This window comes from Castanea sativa, chromosome 2 (genome assembly GCF_040712315.1).
Source record: "Castanea sativa cultivar Marrone di Chiusa Pesio chromosome 2, ASM4071231v1".
In the NCBI taxonomy this organism is placed as follows: Eukaryota; Viridiplantae; Streptophyta; class Magnoliopsida; order Fagales; family Fagaceae; genus Castanea; species Castanea sativa.
This window is the reverse complement of record NC_134014.1, coordinates 5765910-5787895: the sequence shown is the minus strand read 5'-3', so window position 1 is coordinate 5787895 and position 21986 is coordinate 5765910. Positions and strand designations below refer to the sequence as shown.

General features: G+C 33.2%; 2 protein-coding genes across 2 annotated transcripts; both read right to left on the bottom strand.

The window, feature by feature from the left end:
* Positions 1-7437: 7437 nt before the first annotated feature.
* On the bottom strand, positions 7438-13313 carry LOC142625722 (DUF21 domain-containing protein At4g14240-like). The gene is made up of 13 exons (XM_075799420.1): positions 12993-13313; positions 12819-12895; positions 11919-12002; positions 11707-11820; positions 11224-11307; positions 11048-11119; positions 10511-10578; positions 9811-9898; positions 9624-9697; positions 9167-9536; positions 9025-9071; positions 8803-8884; positions 7438-7958 (listed from the first exon to the last, which is right to left on the bottom strand). The coding sequence occupies exons 1-13, from the start codon at positions 13234-13236 to the stop codon at positions 7857-7859; spliced, it is 1506 nt and encodes a 501-aa protein (XP_075655535.1). The 5' UTR covers positions 13237-13313; the 3' UTR covers positions 7438-7856.
* A 5893-nt stretch (positions 13314-19206) lies between these two features.
* Positions 19207-21545, bottom strand: LOC142624067 (glycine-rich RNA-binding protein 4, mitochondrial-like). Its single transcript, XM_075797570.1, has 4 exons — positions 21200-21545; positions 20222-20290; positions 19642-19748; positions 19207-19550 (listed from the first exon to the last, which is right to left on the bottom strand). Exons 1-4 carry the CDS (start codon positions 21459-21461, stop codon positions 19470-19472), a joined length of 519 nt encoding a protein of 172 aa, XP_075653685.1. The 5' UTR covers positions 21462-21545; the 3' UTR covers positions 19207-19469.
* Positions 21546-21986: the final 441 nt, after the last annotated feature.

Genomic DNA, 21986 nt, shown 5'->3' with positions numbered 1-21986 from the left:
AAGAGCTTAACTCTTGGATACACAGCACAAATTTTAAATCTCTTTAACTTACACTCATTTTCCAATATGGGATTAACCCAATAGTTAATTATACAAAAAGTATATAACTTTTAATCACACCACTTTTGCACATTACTTATAAACCAATAAGTACACTATGTAAGCTTATGGAAATAAAATTACATTGTTATCTTTATATGGTGTAATTTAGAGAATTCTTCATATCTTATATTTATTTTTTTTTTAAATATAAAATTTAATTATATAAGAGTATATAATATTTTTCTCAAATTACATTTCTATACTCAATAATTTATGAGCCACGTAAAATTTTTCTTTAATAATTTGATAAAAATTTTCATGGTGAAAAGAGGAATGAAAGTTTATAGATTATTATATTTACACAAAATACTTATGCTGAATTTATAAGCTATTATAGTAAAAATATCTTTATGATAGGTTTCTTTCACTTGATTCTCTTTGCACTATCTGTTTTGTACAGTATATTTGATGGGAAGATTGAATATCTCTTTTATAAATAGAGAGAGAACCAGTTTCTTGTTCATTTTTAAGCCTCGATTCTCCCATCAAATTAAGAGAGTTATTTAGAAAAGCACTCCTCAATTAACCATTAGTTTATGACATGTAGTTAACTCTTTATTAAACCTCTAACTTACACGTAGGTTATCAAATGGAACATTATGTTATTAAATGAGACACTAAATAGTTAATTTTAGTCATAAAATTAAATAAATTCACTAAACTAAACTAAATTAAATTAAAAAGTTAATTTAGTCTTAAAATTCTCTCTCCACATATAAATATAAATCATATTTGACATACATATTAAAAGGGTTAAAATTTAATTTGTACCACTGCGTACTCTTGGCGCGATGGTGATTCTACAAGTATAAGTACTTGTGAGGTGTAGAGGGTAAGGGCTGGGGTTCAAATCTCCAAGAGGGAGTTTCACACACATATATACACTTAGATTAAGGTATGGTAGAATTTCTATCTTGTATATAAAAAAAAATTAATTTGTTTAAGTATTGTTTGTTGTAGGGATGAAGGGCCTAGATCTAGATATTCGGCCTTGAGCTGTGCCCGAGGATGTCAAATAGCCCAAGGACAAATAAGTACTAGCGAAAGCAGATAAATTATTGGGCTAGGGAAGAGTACATGCCGTGGTGAGCAGGAAATGTTCCTCGGCTAACAGGGTGGAGGCCTAAAGTCCGACCACCCACTAAGAACCGGGCAACAAGCAATCGTGCTTGGAAGGATAAGCATCAGAAAAAGATGAGACAAAAGAGAATTAAGAAATATCTGAGAAGAAAGCTACTACCACCGCATTGAATGCTCTACATCTAACCCCCTAACCGCATTAATGTGAAAATGATACTTGAACAGTAACTTTCAGACTTACAGCTACCCCCAAAAATTTTAGGAAGGTGTTGCTGGGATAAGCATCAAGGAGATTAACATTGTGACCTACATGTAGAGGGCTGAGATGAAAGAGAGAGAGGAAATATAAAAGGGATGAACTCCCTTACAGTGGATCATGAGGAAAAATTGAGAAAAATCACTGTGTAACCAAGAATTGGAATTTTTGTATAAGTCCAAAAGAAATATATAAGAACAAACCATCATCGGATAAGTCCGAGGAGAACTTTTCTTGCTCAAATTGCTTGTCTTGTTCATTTTGATAGTAGCTAGCCTATTGTAATAGACATAATCCTAACTCATCGAACGTTCATTATCAAGTCCACTCTCTAACAAATTCATTATTTGGGCTCTTTGGGCCATTGTCCATTCCATTTGGGCTGTGGAGCGAACTGTGTCCTTACATCTGGAAATAGAGTTAAGCAAACAAAAATTTAAAAATTTGAGGGGGTTAAATGTTATGGGACAAAATTTAGTTACAAAATTGATTGTAATCTAAGACTACAATCTTATTCAATATCTTTTTATTGAAGGTAAATTTTGACAAATCTACCGTTAGATTACATTTTCTTCTTATATCTTCAATACTTGCAAAATTTCTAAAAAATTAAAGATTAATAAGTATGTCATCAATAAATTTTTAAATTGCAAGTTCTTATAGTTTAAAATTATGAATAAAATATAAGTTTATAAATCATATAGTAAATAATATCTAATTGACACAAAATTTAATGTGTATGTTAAGAGCATAAAAAACATGCAATTTAACAGTTAATTTTTCAAAATATGTAGTAATGTGAATGATATTGAATAAGGTTATAACCTATATTTTGTAACTAAATTTTGTCCAATATTAAATATCTTAAAGTAAATATATTTTTTGGCTAATTATCCTAAAGTAAATATTATTATACTGTAGGGAAAAAATAATATTTAAATGATGGCCATGGCTCCTCTGATATTCACTGCCAATACTAGTAAACTTCCCCCCCCCCCTCCTCTCTCTCTCTCTCTCTCTCTCTCTAACATCCAACTCTTTCCATGATGTTTCCTAAAGGGTATGTTGTGATTGTGGTGTCTCAGTTAGTCACATCTTGAACTACACAGATCAACTACTTCCACTCATTATTGTACTTCCAAATTAAGACCCAACAATACCCAACAAAAGAAATGACCCCCCACTGCTTGGTTTTTTTTATTCAATTTTCTCACATTTCAGCTTGTTAAAGCACAACATTCTAATGGTCCAAGTTGTTTGCGCCCTTCTCCAATTACTTTCCATGTTATAGACTCAGACTCACTAGCTAAGGCCAAAACTCAATCCCTTTCCATCAAGTTTGAAACCAATATTAGCTGGATATCAGAACATTAACCCATAGGTCCACATAGATTTATGTGCTTTTTAGAGATCTTATCTTCATGCTTTTGCTTTAAGATAAGGTTTGAGAGCCTCTCCTTGCCATTCTTTTACATGGCAATTAAACATGATACGACACGAAGGAAGGCGACATACACTATCAATCCTCTTGAGATAATTGTCACTTCTATTATAAGATTTTCTGTAGTCTTTTACAAATTGATATACCTATGAATTATCATGTCATGATCACATATATAACACCATGATTCCTCATTTCCACTTTATCAATATCATCCACAAAATTCGTTCATTAAAAAAAAAAATCATATATCCACAAGATTCCATTTTCTACTAAAAAATTTGTAATAAAATTAGATTACTATAAGTCATGATTTAGTGAAGCAAATTTAGAGCTCACATGATGTTCATGTTAAATTTTGATGGATTAGTATCCTGGAGAAAGTAATAAACGTAATTTTTTAAATGAAAGCGTTACTCAAATTCTATCTTCCTTTGAAAGTTTGAGTGTCTCTTCCATTGTGAGTGTGTGTGGAGGGAGTATAGTGCCCATCAAGAGGGACAATTGTCAATGAGATGGTGTCATTTCTTATACTCCCATCATACCAAAGAAAATCTTGATTATTGGAGTATTCGAATGAAAGCAGATGGTGTCATTTCTTATACTCCCATCATACCACAGAAAATCTTGATTATTGGAATATTCGAATGAAAAGCATTACTCATATCCCAAAATTCATAGGAGATATTGGAGAAATGTTATGTCAAGCCACAAGATAAAGTATATCTAGCTTAAAATCAAACTAAAATTAGGTCTTACAAAAGTTTTGAAAGAAATTATCTAAGAAATTCTTACATGATCTATTGTCAAAAAAGAATGGAAATTGCCAAACAAGACCTAACACTAGCTCTTACAAAGACCCTGAATTTTCCTGATCGAAGTAATCAAGGACATTGAAATGTAATATAATTACTTTAAAGAAAATTTTGTTAAAAAGAAAGTAAAAGTTGAGTTCGTTCGTAAGGTCATATGCTCAAGTTATAGATATACCCAAGTATAACACACCTCAAAAACTATGAGACATGCTTGGAATTACAAATAAATTAATCAAGATGAGTTTAAATGAAGTTTATTTATAAGATGAGTTAATACTTATAATTTGGAATTACATATAGTAAATATGAGAAGTTTATAACAGTTTGTTGATGAGGTTATCTCAGCAAAAAAAAAAAAAATTATTAATGAGGTTATGGTTGCATCATGCATACATGTAGAGTATACAATATATATATATATATATATAACTCATGCATGAAATCATCCCATTAATGTACAAAAAAATTCCCTTCTTCTTCTTATTCTACTTTTATCTCCTTTTGAAAATGAATTCGAAGTCTCTTTCATCGTAAAGTGTGTGTGAGAGTTGACGCTGAGGGGGGTGTGAGGCACGCAAGCTAGCTTTCAACACAGTACTCCTAATAAGGTCTCAGAAAGGCACCTTTTAATTTCTGTCATGGCTTAAGGGAAAAAGACAATGCTATCCAGAAAAGGATAATGAATTGTGGGGTATGTCACCCTTGAAGATAAGATTCAGGTGATGTACTTTGAAACTGCCCTAACATTTAACAAAGGTCGACAAGTGTCAATGGCCGGCATGATTTAAGTTTAATTTGAGTTCAGATAGGGAAAGATCACGTGGCATCCATGCATAATGAAGGCACAAGGGGACCCTAGCTATGACGTGTCCTTGAAGTGTGTACTTGTATGTCCAATCTCATGACTTGTAGAACCCTATGCCACATCGGATTTCTTGATCTCAATAAATTCAGACCGTGTCTTAGAATGGCTTAGTGCAGTATCAGAGACTAATGGAAAACATGGGCAAGAGATTTGCCAAGTGGAAGAGAATGGTGAGACAGCAAAAGGGGAAGCTCTATATTATGAGGGTTTGCATCTCTATGCTTCTTGGTTGGCACAAATACTCCAAGCAATAATAAGCATGAATATGAATATGCAAAAGGCAACGTACATGATGGGTTCTAATTAAGGAGCATTTAGCTTTGGTTTTGTTTAGTTTTTCTAGTATGTTAGTTTGCTGTATTATTGTTACTAAGATATGTACATTCTCTCTCTAATACAAATGAAATGTTCACCATAATTATTACATGAATGAATACAGTCCATTCCTTGCATTTAGATTTTAGTGTGTTGTTTAGTGCATGCATGTCTTTGGGTTTGTACTTCCTTCTAGAACTAGAAGTGTTTTTTTTTTTTTTTTGTGGGTATCTTCCTTCTAGAAGTCATTATTATTATTATTATATACCCTTTGTTTTCATTCTAATAATATTGCTTAATTAATTTATCCAAGAAAAAATATATTTATTATCCATCCGTGTTTCCATGCCCTATCCACGCTCAAGTTTGCTATTAAGCTGCTTTCTTTATTATTACACTACTAATTGGCCTACAGATGAATGCAATATTAAATTTTCATCATATAAACTTGGAAGTTTCTGGCCAAAAAAAGAAACCTTGGATGTTTGGTGAAATTCTGATTAATTGCAAGTTTCAAATCTAAACTAATTGACATAGAATAGAATAGAACTGACTTAAAGCCTTTTTTTTTTCTCTTTGACAGAGGGAAAAAAAAGGTTTTAATTTGTGGAGGGGGTTGGTTTTATTTAAGCCTTTAGAGAACGATTAATTGGCTTGATTAGAATTAAAATATATGGGCCTCCTTGGCTCTATCAATCGAGTGAGAGAAAAACTGAACAAGTATAGTGTTATCCATGTTCACAGGACATGACCATAGCCATCAATCTCCAATAATATCTCCTTTGTGTGGGTTTTAGACTTTTAGTTTACATCAAAAAGTGAAGACCCACCCCCCACATGAAACTAGGTTTACTGTGATTGATGATGAGGATTTTTTTTTTTTTCAAAGGAGCTCATGATGATGCACCACCTCACTTATTGAAGATGACTCAAAATGAGTGTACGTACAAAAATTATGTACATGTGCAGTTCAATTTTCATCCCAAAAAAGATATAGAACTCCATATATACATGTACAATGCGAGATATTCTATGGAGTTCTGAAGACTTAGTTGTATCAGCAAATGAGAAACCTCGCACATTAATTATGTTACCCTTTTGTTTTTGTTATCTAGCTGTTGATGTAACACATTCATAACACCCCACTTAGCACACATCCAAACGCATCCGGGAATTCGGGCGGCACTGGTTTATTTTGCTGTACATCTGAACACATTGGGACAAATAAAGCCTTATAGAGACACTGTCAGAGATGGGAACTTCAGATTAAACTAGGATAAGTTATAACTAGTCCTTTTCCAGTTGAATTGGCAGGGAGACAAGCTAATGGGTCTACCTTGTTATCTTTGTTTAAATGGGACCCTAATATGTTTACCCAATTAGGGGCCAACACTTGTTACCAACAAATACAATGTCTCTGACCTTTCTTCTTAGCCTCCCTCTTTATAAGCCTATGCTTTTCATAGGCTTTTTAGATCAACAAAAATTTTAGCACCACCACCACCACATACCATTTTGTACATGATCATGGCTAGTCATTGGAATTCAGTGCGACTCCCAAAGCTCAGGTCATGGCAAAGGTGTTCAAGGCACATCCGGGAGAAGAGAACAAGGCTTTATATCATATGGAAGTGCACTGTGATTCTTCTAAGTTGGGATGAGCAACATTGATGAATGTTGTAACTTGGTAATGAATTTTCCCAAGTTCATTGAGGTTAGTTTTGTGCAACAACTTTTTTGTATGAGTAAATCAGTAAAGCATGTACATTTGAGTCCTGTGGTGTGTTGATGAAGATGAACTCCATGATTTCAGAGAGTACGGATGACAACGCATTGTGTACAAGATAAGGTCACTTATATGGCTGAAATTATGACAGCATATGTAGTGTAAGATACATGTACAGGATCTTTACTGTTGATTAACATATGCAGAATAGTCTATTTTGATGTTATTATTTTTTTCGCTTATTTTTTGACCTTTGATCAAACTGAGGACATTGTCACTATCCCAATCTCAATCTATCATCAACTGAGGCCTAGGAACATGCATCCTAGACCATGATTAGTCACTCAAACCACCAGCTCGGAAGTTCTTGATGAAGTAATGAAGAAAAAAAGATGTCCCCTCTCACCCTTCTTTCTTTCTGGGGCTTTTGAGAAAAGAAAATTCTGATTAATTTTTGTTCAGGCAAAGATTATAATTATTTTATAATTTACAAACTCAATCATTGATTTTCCAACTCAACCTTTTTGCCTGCCCATTGCAATAGGAGGAGAAAGTGCACTTTTAGCCTAAACTCGTTGAAAAAAAAAAAGTTATTGTATGTTCATTATCCACTTTCTATGGAAAATATCTTATTTGGTTGTCTTTGGTTGTCTTCTCCTGATGTTTCCCCGAGTTCAAATGCGCCCTCCTATTGTATCAAATTATAATAATAATAATAATAAAGATTATAATAAAAAAAGACTTAAGTTTCCGGTTTCCTTCTTCCCCAACCTGCTTATCATGTTTCCTTCTTTCCCTACCTGTCTACTACCCTCTTCGCTTCCCTTTATTCAGAACTTTTAGTAGATTGAGAAAGCAAGTAATTTATTCTATTTATTCACAAAATTCAAAACAGCAGATTGAAGGTAAAACTCAATAATACAACCTCTTCAAACATTATGAGGGTTTTAATACCCTCTTAGCTTAAGAACCCTTTTCCCATACCGTTCCTCCCAAAATTAAGTTGAGCCTAAGCTCAAGAGGTTCAAAATCCTGATATCTCGTACATTCTGCATGAAGTAAAGATTTACAAGCTCAACGTGGCAATAGTTTAGCAGAGAACCATACGGCATCTTCTAAATAAAATTTCATATCTACAAAATATCGGTTGAGTTTATTGTTCTCCCTTCCTCTTCTCAACCAGCACCACCACCAACTTTTAGTTCTCTGCATGAAAATAAACACAACCTTGCTAACGATGACAGGGATCAATACACTCATTTCTTATTCCCAAAAGGTTCGCCAGAAGCTCCTTGTGACCTTGTGGAATCATCCTCGGCAGATTTCTTTGGGTTTTGCCCTTGCTTGCTTTGGCCTCCCTGGGGTTATTACAGCAACAACGAAAAAAACAAACAAACAAACAATAAGATTTAGCTTCAAAGGGTATGTGGAAAAATATGTTTTGCAAGCATAACGGTGCAGGAAAAAAAAATTACTCCCGTAAAATTATATTTCTATTTTTTTTTTATACAAATATTTGAGAGTGAAGCTACGTACTTCCTGCACCAACTGCACTATTTGTTTCACCATTTGATGAATGTAAAGAGAATAAGTCTACTTGATCTAAGTTTCCGTTTAATATGCCATTAAAGTCTTTTGTGACAGGTACATCGCAAATTAATGCCCTTCATTATAAGGTATAAGAGGGTTATTAACCTGCCATCCAATTATAAAGACATTAATTCCTTTTTTTCCTGTTAAAAGGTTCATCAATTTGTATTATATTTGATTAGTTGTTGATTCCAATTCCAATATATCAATAATAAGGGCAAAAAAATTTATTTCACAGTAACAGTACCTAAAAATCCAGGGCCCTCCGTCCTAAAACCATTATGGACAAAGATCAGATACCCTGATAATTAGTTATCTCCCTAGCCAACAGTCTACAAAAATACAATGAAGCTGGATGCAAACATCATAAAAAAATTGTGTTTCAATTGCTTGTGCTCAGAACATGTGTTGTTGGAGGTTTTTATTCTCCTTATTGTATTCAATTATTCTCATAGAAACCTGAGTCTCAAGACTCTCAGCACTTAAATGTTGCTTAATTTATGTTGTCTTCTTCACATTGGGCAAAGCTTAAATTTATTTTACTAAGCTAATAGATATGAAAGAAAATAATGGAAAATATATCAAAATTGATAATGAAAAAGGTTCACTTACTGCTCCCTTATGGCCTGTTAACCTCCGAATTGATGGAGCTCGTGCCATTGATGATGCAGCTGCAGCTGCAGCCACACGGATTCTGCAAAAAAGAATTCATAACAAGATCCATTGTCATTTTATTTTTCATTTTGGCAATACCGTACATTACTGCTCTTTTTTTTTTTTTTTTGGGCTTCAAACCGTACATTACTGCTATTGAATCTTTATCATTAATCCTACCTTTTATGCACATCAACATATTCATCTGTCTCATCCACAATTTCCTCCTGCATAAATTGATGAAATCGTCACCATTAGTCTACTGGCAACTGGAAAGACATGCAAACTGAAAGGAATATATAAATAAGGGGTTGCACTTTACCTGCAGAAGTTCTTCAAACACATCTTCCAGAGTGATGATACCAATAACTTCACCATCTTCAATATCCTCTGACAAATGAGATACACCATTTGTTGCAGTGTCATTACGCCTAAAAGATGGTGGCCTCCTCATATTGGTAGGCATTGAAGCCCTGTCAATGTCAATAACAACACCGTCCGACTTTTCATTCTGCTTTAACAAAGGAGTAGTCAGTTGAGAGTCCTCGCCACAAACTTTGTTCTCTTCAGATTTTTCTCCTTCAATTGTTGGAGGCTTGCCTTTTCCCTTAGACTTCACCACAGCTGCCATATGACTGCTTCCCTTTTGGAACTCATTCAATATATCATACAGAGGCATATCTGCTGGAACCCTAAGGACACATCCCACACATCAACAATTCATATCCATACTTAATTCCGAAAAAAGAATAAGCACATATTTAAGTATATAAACATACCGCGGAATTCTACGGATTGATACAGCACTGACAGGGGTCTCTGTTTCAGGTCGTACGGTGAGTAAACTCTTCACCTAATCCCAAAGGGAAAAGGAAAAAGTGAGAGAAATAACCAGTTATAAATCAGCAAACATTTAAACCAGTACTATAATTCAAAAGTTTGTCAAAAGCTTAAGGTCCAACCCACCAGCAGAAGTCCAATTACATTCTTTGGATTCCCAGAATAGACAGGAACTCGACTATGACCCCGAGCAAGAATTTTCCCCATTGCTTCCCTGGGTTATTAAAATTATGAAAAGAAAATACAAATATAAACAAAGGATAGTTTGAATACTAGTATTCTAGAACCTCTACTAAGAATAGACAAATTCATGTAATGGTGATGACCATGCAAAGCTTTATCACAAGATAAATGGAAAGTTAACAAAAATAACAGAAACAACTTGCAGCCAATATTCATGTGCTACGAAAAGAAACTTGCAATCTATTGCAAATGCACTCACATATGTTAAGACCATGACAGATTGATTGGAATGACATAGAAGCATATACAAATGCAAAACTTAGTTAAGATATGCTTTGCATAACTAAAGTTTTAAACCAACATAAAAAAATTTGAGTTTGAATTATACTCATTTATCACAATTTTAAAAAAAAAAAATCTTTATCAGATAGCAAAACAAGATCTCCATAAAAATAAATGTTGAATCGCACATATTTTTTGAAGCAGGAAATTGATTATAAAATAATGGATTTAGTTCTTGGAAGAATGTGAAAACAGAAATTTAAAGTATAACTCTTGGTATCTTGATGAGGAAGTTGGATCAAGAAGAAGAAAAAAATGATAATAATAATGGCATCAAAACTTAGTCAGGTGTAGAACTTACCAGTCCAACTTCGAATTGACATCCAAGGAAAAGGTCGACTCAATAGGTGTCATAGCCTCCTCAGCAGTCTGATTGAAAATGATAATGACAACATTAAGAGTGACTTTGAGATACTAACTTCAGCTAATATCAAGGATCTAAATTTAGATAAGGCATTATATAGAAACATCAAACTATAGTGATCACTTTCGGAAACTCAAAAATTTAGCTTCTCCACCAAGTCACAAACTCAAAGGTAGTTGGTCAGTTTGAATCAAGAGAAGTGAATTTACAGATGCACATTTAAAAACAAATCTACATAAGAAGCAAGGTACTCTTAACCATCAAAGGATGCAACCCCCCCCCCCCCCCCCCGCGGCAACAACAACCAAAAAAAAAATCTTGAAAACAGAATTTAGTAAATGAATAAACAAAAAATTGCACAGGAAAGTTCATCAGCTGAAAAATAAAATGACTAACTCAGGAAGTTCTGCAAATGCACAATGACAAGCAAAACAATAAATAAACTAGCATACCAGTTTAAGTAACATTGTTTACCTTTTCAGTTAAATCTAGGGCTCCGCTAATAATTGTTGTCTCATCATGTGTAAGCTCCCCTCCCTTGCCAGCCTAAGCATAACAAGAATAACAAGCTATTACTCCTTGAAACATTTGAATAGTTTTAACAAGTGATAATTGCAGTAGTTTATGTATATAAACTCCAACGGCTTTACCTCCTGGCTGTGGATGGTGACAAGGGCTTTAAGCTGTGCCCGCCTAAATAAAGCTTCATTATGTCCCAGAACCCAGTCCAGAACCTGGAACACATATATTTCTAGTGTTAAGGAAATATATATCAACAGAACCAGAAGTACAAAAAGGAGAAGACGAGTGCTCTAATATCAGTAAAGGAGTGCTTTGATATTGTATGGAATCTTATATAAATTCTCCACTAATACTCTATTTTAGGATGTATATACAAAAGAAGCTAAAACAATACTAAAGTTTCATTCCGCAACTCAATTTTACATATAAGAAAGGTACAGGGGAAATAAGAAGACACTGCCTACAAGAGAGGTTTCTGAGAACAACTTTTTCAAGGTGTAGAGGAAAGAATAATGGAATGGAAACCTTCTTGGGAACCACCTCAAGTGTGCAACCAGAACCATGTAAATCTCTAATTCTCAAAACATTCAAAAATTTGTCTTAGATTTTACCTTTCCAATGGGATAAGCTATTGGATAGCAAATTATCATTAAAAATCTCACAAGCCATACGAAATTGGCCCCTACAGCAAGCCCGTATCTTGTGCATATTGCTTGTGGAATGACCTGAAAAATGAAATGATAACAGGATAATCATCAATCAAATAGCTTCAAAAATATAAGCTAAACCAACAAAATCATGTAAGCGTGTAAAAGCAACATACCTCCCCGAAAGCAAGAACGAAAGTTACAGAGAGAAGAATTGCGACATACTGATTGAAAAGTTTATCCAGGTATATGGGAAGGGCCTGCAGAGTGCATATACCAAACCCAATAACATCTGTTAATTAAAACTAAGCATACTCTAACAAGGACTACAAACTCAATATAACAAAATTTTAAGTATAACAATACTAAGTGTGAGTTTGGGTTAGCTTTTTTTTTCTTGGAAAAGTTGTTCTAATAAGCAAATAAACTTTCTGAAAAAGAACCAATCAAAATGCATGCTAAAGGGATATTCTACTATTCTCTGCACAACTTTTCCAAATTCACAATGGGCTCCAGTTTCAAATCATCCACCAAAACTCCAAAGCCACTTTAAAGAACACAACCATTTGTTTGTATCCCAATTACTTCAATAGGCACAAGTACACAACACCACCAAAGCCTTTTGCTTTTTGCTTTAAAAATCTTTTTACTTTTTTCTAATGTAGTTTTCTAAATAGGCACAACACCCTTAATTCAACCCTGAACATCTCTATTGGAAACACCAGTCAATTGAGAGCTACAAACCTAGGAAGCACGGACAATTCATTTAGGGTGCTATACCCATTTCATACTAGCCATTTCATGTTATAATTTTTTACAAATTGCTCGCGTCATACCCGGGCCGTGCTTTCTAGCTACAAACTCTTAGCTTAGCTTATTTAAAATTCTAAATTTCCGCATTAGATACAAATACCCATTAATTTTCACAAATGTGCACAAATATATCACTACATAGCTATCACATTTAACACTTGAATCAAATTAACCAATTGAAAGATACAGTTCAAATTCAAACTAAATTGATCAGGAAATAATATCAGATAAATACTGATTCCACTAAATAAAGAAAAACTAACCTCCATGGAAACCGCATTACACAAAAGCAAAGTAACAAGCAGCTGGTGTTGCTTTTGAACCACTGGAAGTATAGCAGCTACAACAAAAATCACACAAATTCAAAATTCAAGCAACAATGAAAAAAACCCGAAACGAAGCGAAATGAAATTGGTAAATATCGGAATGAATCGGACCTGCTTGTTTCTTTTCGGTGTTGGTGCCGCTACGCTGGAGGATCTCCAAATCGACGAGGCCGAGGGACATGAGGCCGAGAGTGAGACCGGACATGATTCCGGCGAAGAGGACTAGGAAGCAAGAGACTCCGGCGTAGATGAACCACAACGCCGTTCCGAACGCTATGCCGCCGAGCCCCGCCGAGTCCGACTCGATGTTCCGAGTCAGCATCCGAGTCGCTATCACGGCATTGATCATATGCATCGCGGCTCTGTCTGTCTGTCTGAAGTTCAAGAAGAAGTACTGGTTGTTGTGTGTTGATTTATTGGACAAGAAGAACGAGCTTTAAAACAGTTTGGAAATGAATGAAGTTTTATCAGCACTTAAGGAGATGGAGACTATGCATTACTGGCTGCCTCTCTGCACGTGGCGCAATCAGGGAGATTTAGGCCTGTTGGCTGGAAAAGTCTAGGACCTTACCGTTACTGTATAAGTGTGTATAACTAACCCCACAATCAACCATGTTAGAGTTGTGGTAAAAAAAATTGTAGAATAACTTGTTGTCCTAAAACTATGCTCTATTGGGTTGAAGATTTCTAGTATCATTGTATTTACCGTATTTACAGATATGAAAAAATTTAATTGTGTGTTTAGTATGTGTGTGTGTGTTTTTTTAAAAGCTGACAAGTACATTAAAAGTATTATTATTTTATTTGAAGAGAGAGAAAATTCTCTTGTGTGGTTTAATCAGGTGGGACCAACCGTTTTTAACATATTTACAAAAGTGTCTAGTATGAGTAGTTTTCTAAATTCAATGTTCAAACATCCTAAAATGATAAACAGAACTCAAACACTCCTAAAAAAAATTCCCTACCAAACGTGTTTTTTTTTTTTTGCTAAAGTTTTTAGTTTTTAAATACTAAAAACTGTTGTTTGAACTCCCTTATCAAACAGCTCTAATGGTATCATGTTTCAAATAACATATTTAAGTGTGTGTGAAAAAATATAATTAGCTTTTTTTTTTTTTAAAGCTAATCAAGTGGGCCCTATAATTTCAACATATTTACAAAAGTGCTACTGAGCAAAGTTGTTTGAATACTGAAAACTACTAATAAGAAAAGTTTTCTAAATTCAGTGTTTAAAAACTGCTTAGTATGTGATTCCAAATAACAGTTTTCAGTATTTAAACACTAAAAACTGTGGTTCTAAAAAAAATAACACGTTTGGTAATAGTGTTTTTTAGAAATGTTTGACTTACATTGCTCATTTTAGAATGTTTAATAGAAGACTTGCATTTGTATTTATCCTCTCTAGTCTCCATGGTCAATCAAATGTGCGGTCTAGATTAAACACTGCCTTAAACTCTAGTTTAGTTTTACTTTAGTTAATTCTTGTAGTTTATGTATTCGCAATTAAATGAGTTAGCATAATCTAAATCATGTATATATTATAAATGAATCTTGATCTTTAAATGGATACTCTCCCCTTCACCTTGAAATTGAGAGAGTCATTGTTCAAAGAGCAGGTGGCGGTAGCTTTGACAAGAATCAACATGTACTTTTGATTGTATGTTTATATTGAACGCATATGCATCTATAATTATCTTTTGGTTAATCTACAAATTTACAATTATTTTTTGGTTAATCTACAAATTCACAATTACTTTTTGGTTAATCTACAAATTCACTTTGTATGTGTGTGTATTTGAGGAGGGTAGTTTCGTAACAAAGGATAGATAGGATAATCATCAACTCCACCAGCATTCAGAGAGGGGCAACTGCCCTCCTTTCAGAGAGCAAAACGTTTTTTTTTATTAATTTTTTTTTATATACAAGATAGAATTCTATTCTAGCCTAATTTAAGTGTAAATGTGTATGAAATTAGGGATGTCAATTCGGGTTAGTGTGTCAGGTTCGTGTCGTGTCGAAGTAGGGATATTCGATTAAATTGCTCAACCCTAACCTGACCCATTTAATAATCGTGTCATGATCCTTCAACCCTAATCCGACCTGTTAATAAGGCGGGTTGATTTGACCCAACTCATTTGACATGCTTAATAAACGAATCATGTTGGGTTGACACGAATATAACACAACCCATTTCAACCTGCATAATATTAAATATAACATCCATTTAGAAATAATTTTTTTACATCCCAAAAGGTGTGCATACACATCAAGTTTTCAACGTACATTCAAAATAATATAATTCAACAAAAATATAACATTCATCTAGGAATAAGTCATTTACACTCAAAAAGAAGTTAATACACTTCAACCCAAATTCAAAATAATATAGTTTAACAAAAATAAAATAACATAATTCAACAAAAACAAGTGGGCCATATCATGCAATCAAGAAAAACACAAGGCACATGGGTTCAAAGTTTATTGTACAAAAGCATTATACTGAAAAAAGAAACACATGAGAGAGAGAGAGAGAGAGAGAGAGAGAGAGAGAGAGAGAGAGAAATAACGGTTTGAGAGTTGACACTTTGAGTTTGAGAATTGGGCATGAGAAGAGTAGTACGGCTGAAATTAAAAAAATATATATTTATAAGAAGGTTTAAAGATTTAGGGTTTGTAGGGTTTAGAGATCTAGGATTTGCAAAATTTCAATTTCCAATTATATCCCTTGTAAATTTTTGTAATTACTCACTTTTCTTTTTAAATTTAAAATATATGCTGGATATAAAAGGTATTTGATAAATCTAAAATAAGATAAATATTTATTTGTTATACGAGTTAAACGGGTTGTGTTAAGTGGGTCATTTCGGGTTGACACAAATAAATTGGCGTGTCAAGCGTATCTATTGCGGGTTACGCGGGTTGACTCGCTTATGACACATTTCTTATCGTGTCGCTTTTAAGTCGATCTGTTTATGATCAAAACCCATTAAGGCCCAACCCTAACCCGAAAAATCCCATGTCGGATTCGTGTCGTGTTTGCGGGTTGGGTCGAACATTGACACCCTTATGTGAAACTCCCTCCTGCAGACTTGAACTTCGACCCTTACCCCCTACACCCCTCCTGGAGACTATACAAATTCACATTAAATTATGGCTACTTTATATATATATTGTGGGGTCATTTTTATTTGATCATTTACATTTCAAAACTTTCATTTTAATCATTTATGTTTAATTCCGGTTTCATGTTGGCCATATCAATTTTGTTAATAATTTGACACCCATATTATGTTTTTTTGCCCACAACATTGAACTTTTGTGTGGGTTTTTTTTTTTTTTTTGGGATAAAATAGCACACAGGCCCAAGTAAAAAGGACAAGGATCCTAGGTCTGATGTTTTATGTTTTGAGGGACTGGGCTTGGTTCACCACAGCTAAGTTGGGCTGATTTTGAATCAAGTGGTGCACAAAACGCGAATCTTACAATACATACATACTAACGTACAAAGAATATATACGCATTGAGTAGCAGGGAATAGTAAAGAATGATATACAAGGAAGAAAATTAAAATAAAACATTAGAGATCGTTAGGGTGATATGGAATATTTCATTATTTTCTTAAGTTTTTAAGACATCATGCTCACTAGGATGTGTTACAAGGTCCAAATAAGTTTAAAAATCACAGACTTAGATGGCTATTCAGGCCATTAAGACTTGCAAAATTTGAATCCCTTTGAATTCAAGTGTATTCTCTAGTGGCTGTTTGAAGATCCCGGACGGTGTTTTCCTTCATTTCTTTTCTCTTTTTGAATTCTCAATTTAATTGGATGATATTGATAGTCATGGTCATTTAAACTACATGGGTGCAATTGGAATGATAACTATAAATTTTCATGATTTACGATGTAAAATGCATATATCCCCAATTTAGAGGGTGGCTATGCAATTTATTGTTTCTCTTTCTTTCTTTTTTAATTGATTTATTTTCTTTCCCTTTTTTTAATTCATTTATTTTCTTTTCCCTTTTTAATTCTTGGTCGGTGAGACATCGAAATCTTGATCTAGAATCCTTTTTTTTTCTTTTTCTTTTTCTTTTTTTGAGGCGAGATCATGATGATCATGATCTAAAATCTGGACAAAAGGACAAGGAGAGTTAATTCAATATGCAATATATATATTCATTTTCGACAGGTACGATAATCTTTTGTGCTCAGAAGTCAGAATATAAAACATGGAAATTAATTTGATTCCTCGACAAAAGATTATGCTATCAAGAAAGAAAAATATAAAAAGGTTGTGTGCTTAATATATTTTATAAAGACTACTTGGTGTATATAATATATTTTACTATTTTGTACTTTTTTTAGTTAATTTATTTTACTATTTTTTTATTGCATATAATATCTATATTTCTCTCTCTCTCTCTCTCTCTCTCTCTCTCTATATATATATATATATGTATGTATGCATGTCCTTCACAAAATTTATATATGTATATATCACCAATTTTGTTATCAACCCAACTTATATCATAATTTATTGAAATAATAACAATCCTAAGTGATCACAATCAATCATCACTATTAACACAACTTTTATTTTTTATCACTCACAACATGCTATTTCAGTAAATTAGAAAAAAAGATGGAACAAATTATGTTCCATGTTTATTCATAATCTGAATTTATGGACAAAAGGAGGAAGTCCAAAAGACATTCGAACAATATTATAATTAGTGCATAGAGGAACATTTTTTGAGATAGGATACATTCTTCCAAAAAGAAAAGATGATCATACTTATATTAAATTTGTTCTTGTATTTTAAATTTTGGATCATTCGCAACTTTTAAGACTTTCTTGGGTATCATTAGAATTTTGTTTCATTGGCTTATGACTTATAAATTTTATCTTATAAGACTTTATTGGGTTTCATTAGAACTTTTTTTCTTTTTTTGAGGGTTTCATTGACTTATGACTTATAAATTTTATCTTATGGGCGCATATTATATGGAACTGTTGAAATATGTTTTTTTGTTCACTTAAGCTTTTAATAGTTTATCAATGCTTGATTGAGACTTCAAATATTAAATTCATTAGAGCACTTGAAGGAATAAAGAAGATTGAACGTGATTATCAACAAAAGATAAAAATTAAAAAAATTGAGATTGAATGTCACAATCTTATAAATCACATAAACTTGATGGAAGACTAACAATCGTTTTTGAATCTAACTTTGATGAGAGATGTCAAGGTATTTTATTTATTTATTTTTTATACATGTAGACAGCACTAAATTTTTTTTGTATATTTATTAAAGTGTAAGAACATAATAACTTTTTTTTTTAAAGATTATCTTGTAACTGTGAATATCAAATTTGATAATTTTGTAAAAAATATATTATAAGTTATGACTTGAGTGTATAATTAAAAAACTAACTTATAATCTTCTGCATACATACAGATACAATTAAAAAAATAACCACAATCAGGATTATATAAATATAAAATGTTAGAATACAAATGGAATGGAACTTGACATAAAATTAGAGTGCCTTTAAAATATAAAGACACCTGACATCAAACTAGGGAGCAATTAAATAATACTTGACACAAAATTGGGATACAATTATAATTTGATATAAATTCTTGATTGAGCTTCCTATTTAACTTATTATACAGAATAAATTAATAAATACTCTTTTTTTTTTTCCCCATATGCACACAAATGCACGTGAATGATTATGCGTTGGGTGTTTACTAACCACTAACTAATATATCAATTCTTTAATCCGATACCCTAGAATAAAACACTTCTAGATCTGCACTTTTTTTCTTTCACCCACTATTTAAATTATTTTTCCCCTTTGTTATTACCAGAGAACAAGTTCTGTTGCTTGTGTTAACATCTTGTCAAATGATTGCAATACACAAGTTAATGGAAACTTGAATCTCTCTGAAACTAAGAGCATTTGCTTGGTAAATAACTAAATATTAAACTTCACTGTGCAGTGTGAATACTTGAATGACCTGCTTCGTTCCTCTTTGTACCTGTAGTCTTACTCCTCACTCATCACACCTTGGTGATTGTGGTAATTTTACCTAAGAACACCATCAACTGCTTTAAAGCAGAGGCCAAGTAACAGTTGGAAATTCCCCTTCCAGACTATCTGAACCGAGAATTACCAAGGACAACTTGTTTAACAGCATCTTGACAATAGATAAGATGGCTAATTGGAATCTGAACTATATATGTTTCACACTAACCATCGCTAACAATTTTTATTATATACTAATCACAACAAGTAACATGTTATATCTGTAAACGAAAGTATAAAGGGTAACAAAGCTTAAATTAAGGTTTTATGAATGTAAATGGTAAATGCAGTATTCAGTTCTTGGTAGCAAAATTCTCAACTTGATGGGTACAGCCTAACTCCATAATTAGCGCCCCCCTTTCCCCCAAATACACCAACAACTGGTGGTGTTAATTATTTTTGCATTAAATTCATTGGCCTCTCATCTAATTTTGCCCACCTCTTGGGAATGGAAAATTTTAAGAACTTCAAAAGAGTTTTAAGACTGTTCAGATTAGAACTTGTATGGTCCCTTCCGACTTTTGGATGGTGCAGGTTTTGCAATCGTTACATAAACAAACCTGCCATCAAAAAACTGAACCACATACCAAATCATGTGTTATGAAAACAATTTTACTGGTTCCCTAATTTACTGAGGATAAAAGATTATTACAAAAGATACATACCTTTCCATTCATCTCTTTCACTGCCAATTCTGCAGAGTCTTCCGTAGTAAACCAGATATATGCAAACCCTAGAGGCTGCCTGGATTTTGTATCTATAATCATTTTGACTGCAAGATGATGTTAACAGAAACACATATGTAATCCTGAAACTTCATCCTCAAAATTCAACAATATAAAAGCAGCATGCACCCCAAGCATGCACCCCAAAAAAAAAATTAATGAAACTAAACATTGGTGCATGTATAATTACCAATAATAATTAAAAAAAAAAGGTTATAATCATGGTAAAGGCCAAAGGGCTTTTCTACGATTCTCCAACATGATTTTGCACACCCCATTACCCAACACCTCCCCTGTCCCCAACATTGTCAGCCAATTGTGCTACAAGAGCACTGCAAGCATGCAACATAGTATGCTGTTCTTAAACTGGTGCACGATCCAGAAACAGTAAGACATTTTCGTGAACTAGAATAAGAAGCTTGTCCTTTTTCTTTTATTTTTTTCAATTAATGATAAGAAGCTTTTAGAAGTTACTTCCAGAAACACCTTAACTTCAAAATATACTAGCTGAGAAATTCACCTTGGCTTACTTCACCAAACTGTGAAAAAGTCCTCTGCAAACGTCCCTCCGACATTGATTGTGGTAGTCCTGCATCAGTTAGCTCCAAAGGCTTCAGAAAAATTATTTTTCTCTGCAAAGAATTAATGGAGAACTTTATCTAAACAAGAACAGCAGTACTGCACAATTACAAAGGCAACTTAGAATGGCTTGCTGAATAAAATTACCACCTTAAATGCAACGGCAATTGTAATAATAATAAAAAAAAAACCATAGAAAGATGTAAACAAGTGCTTGATTTTGTAAACAACGGCAATTCAATATTATTTACCATTCCAATGAACCAAAACCATGAATTTAATCAACCAAGTCAGTGAAAATACTACTTAATAAAAGAGGGAAAAGTCCAAAATACAGCCTCCCACGCTTAATGGGCTCTCCTGCCAACACCAAAAAGAAATTCATTGGTGTCTTGGCCTGATGGTAAAGGCAATCACCCATGGAATAGATGCCATATATTGTATCCTACATAAAGAAAAAATGATGAAATGCCAACCAAGTATCACCTATAGATTTCTATGAACAATACCATCCTAAATCTCTAACAAATTTATGAGCTCCATTGCAACATATTCCTATATAAATCATCAAAAAAAATTCAAACCAGCCTAGGCCTATATTGGCTAAAAATTAGCACCAACTCCACATGTTAACAAATGCCAAGCAATGTACAATCTTTTAGTACCAATCAATAACATTTTTGAATTTCAACCCAAATAATTAAGTACAAAGACCAGTTTTAAACTCAAGAAACACTAACAAAATAAAACACTTCAAAACGTGACATTCCATCCATTTCCTACATTTTCTCGGAAACCAAACAGAACTTAAGACTCTGTCCTATGAACAAACTTATCAGAAAACTGAAATGAGTGAAAAATAAGCAATATTGCCAAAGACCCAGAACAAATTTGTCCGCCATTTAGTCAAAAAAGCTACCTTTTATGAAGATTTTCGTGGAAGGAGACGCATCATGTACATAAAAGCTCGAGCTCGAGATTGAGCTTGAGCTACAGCGAAGTGATTGAAGCGATGGGTAACGAAGACTGGTTGGTGCAGAAAGTGATATTGAAGAAATTAGTGGGGAAATTGATGGTGGAATTGGGGTTTCTGAGACAGTGGGGTTAGGAATTGGGAATTGTCTGTGGGATTGAAGTTGAAGCAATGAGATTTGGGATGGGAAAGAGTGTAACAGTGCCATTCAAAACCCTAATTTCTAAAACCCTGCAAGAACAATTTCTGTGAGAAAATAAAAGGGGGAATTTTTTTTTTTTCGACGCTTCCTAAACAACCGTTACAGCCCAACGAGTCATTTTTTATTTTTCATTTTTGACTCCAGAATCAAAAGTCAATAATCAAATGTTTTTTTTTAAATATTTTTAATTTATAATATTTTAACTACTATAAATTTTATTTTAAAATTATCTAAGTGTATATGTGTGAAACTTCCACCTGAAAACTTGAATCTCAATCCCTACCTCTCACACTCTACGAGCACTTATATTTGTGAAGTGGTGTGGTGATCAAATGGTTTTATTATTATTATTATTTTTTTATGAGTCATGTTAATAAACAATTTTTAAAAAGTTTTGACATAACTTTCATAAAAAATAGAAAAAGTCATTAATATTTTTTTTCTTTTCCTATCAAAATTTTCTAAATATATTTCTTAAACCATTGCCCTTTATAATTTGTCCAAAACTATTAGAATACCTGATGATTCTTT

What these genes read in the sequence shown, in the direction of transcription:
- LOC142625722 (XM_075799420.1), bottom strand. Translation starts at nt 13,236, where the DNA reads ATGCATATGATCAATGCCGTGATAGCGACTCGGATGCTGACTCGGAAC. An exon ending in TGTTTGAAGAACTTCTGCAG is followed by an intron (nt 9,072 to 9,166) that starts GTAAAGTGCAAC and finishes CAATTTATGCAG; the next exon opens with GAGGAAATTGTGGATGAGAC. An exon ending in TATGTTGATGTGCATAAAAG is followed by an intron (nt 8,885 to 9,024) that starts GTAGGATTAATG and finishes TCTTTTTTGCAG; the next exon opens with AATCCGTGTGGCTGCAGCTG.
- LOC142624067 (XM_075797570.1), bottom strand. Translation starts at nt 21,461, where the DNA reads ATGGCACTGTTACACTCTTTCCCATCCCAAATCTCATTGCTTCAACTT. An exon ending in GTTTGGTGAAGTAAGCCAAG is followed by an intron (nt 19,749 to 20,221) that starts GTGAATTTCTCA and finishes ATCATCTTGCAG; the next exon opens with TCAAAATGATTATAGATACA. An exon ending in TGAAAGAGATGAATGGAAAG is followed by an intron (nt 19,551 to 19,641) that starts GTATGTATCTTT and finishes TATGTGGTTCAG; the next exon opens with TTTTTTGATGGCAGGTTTGT.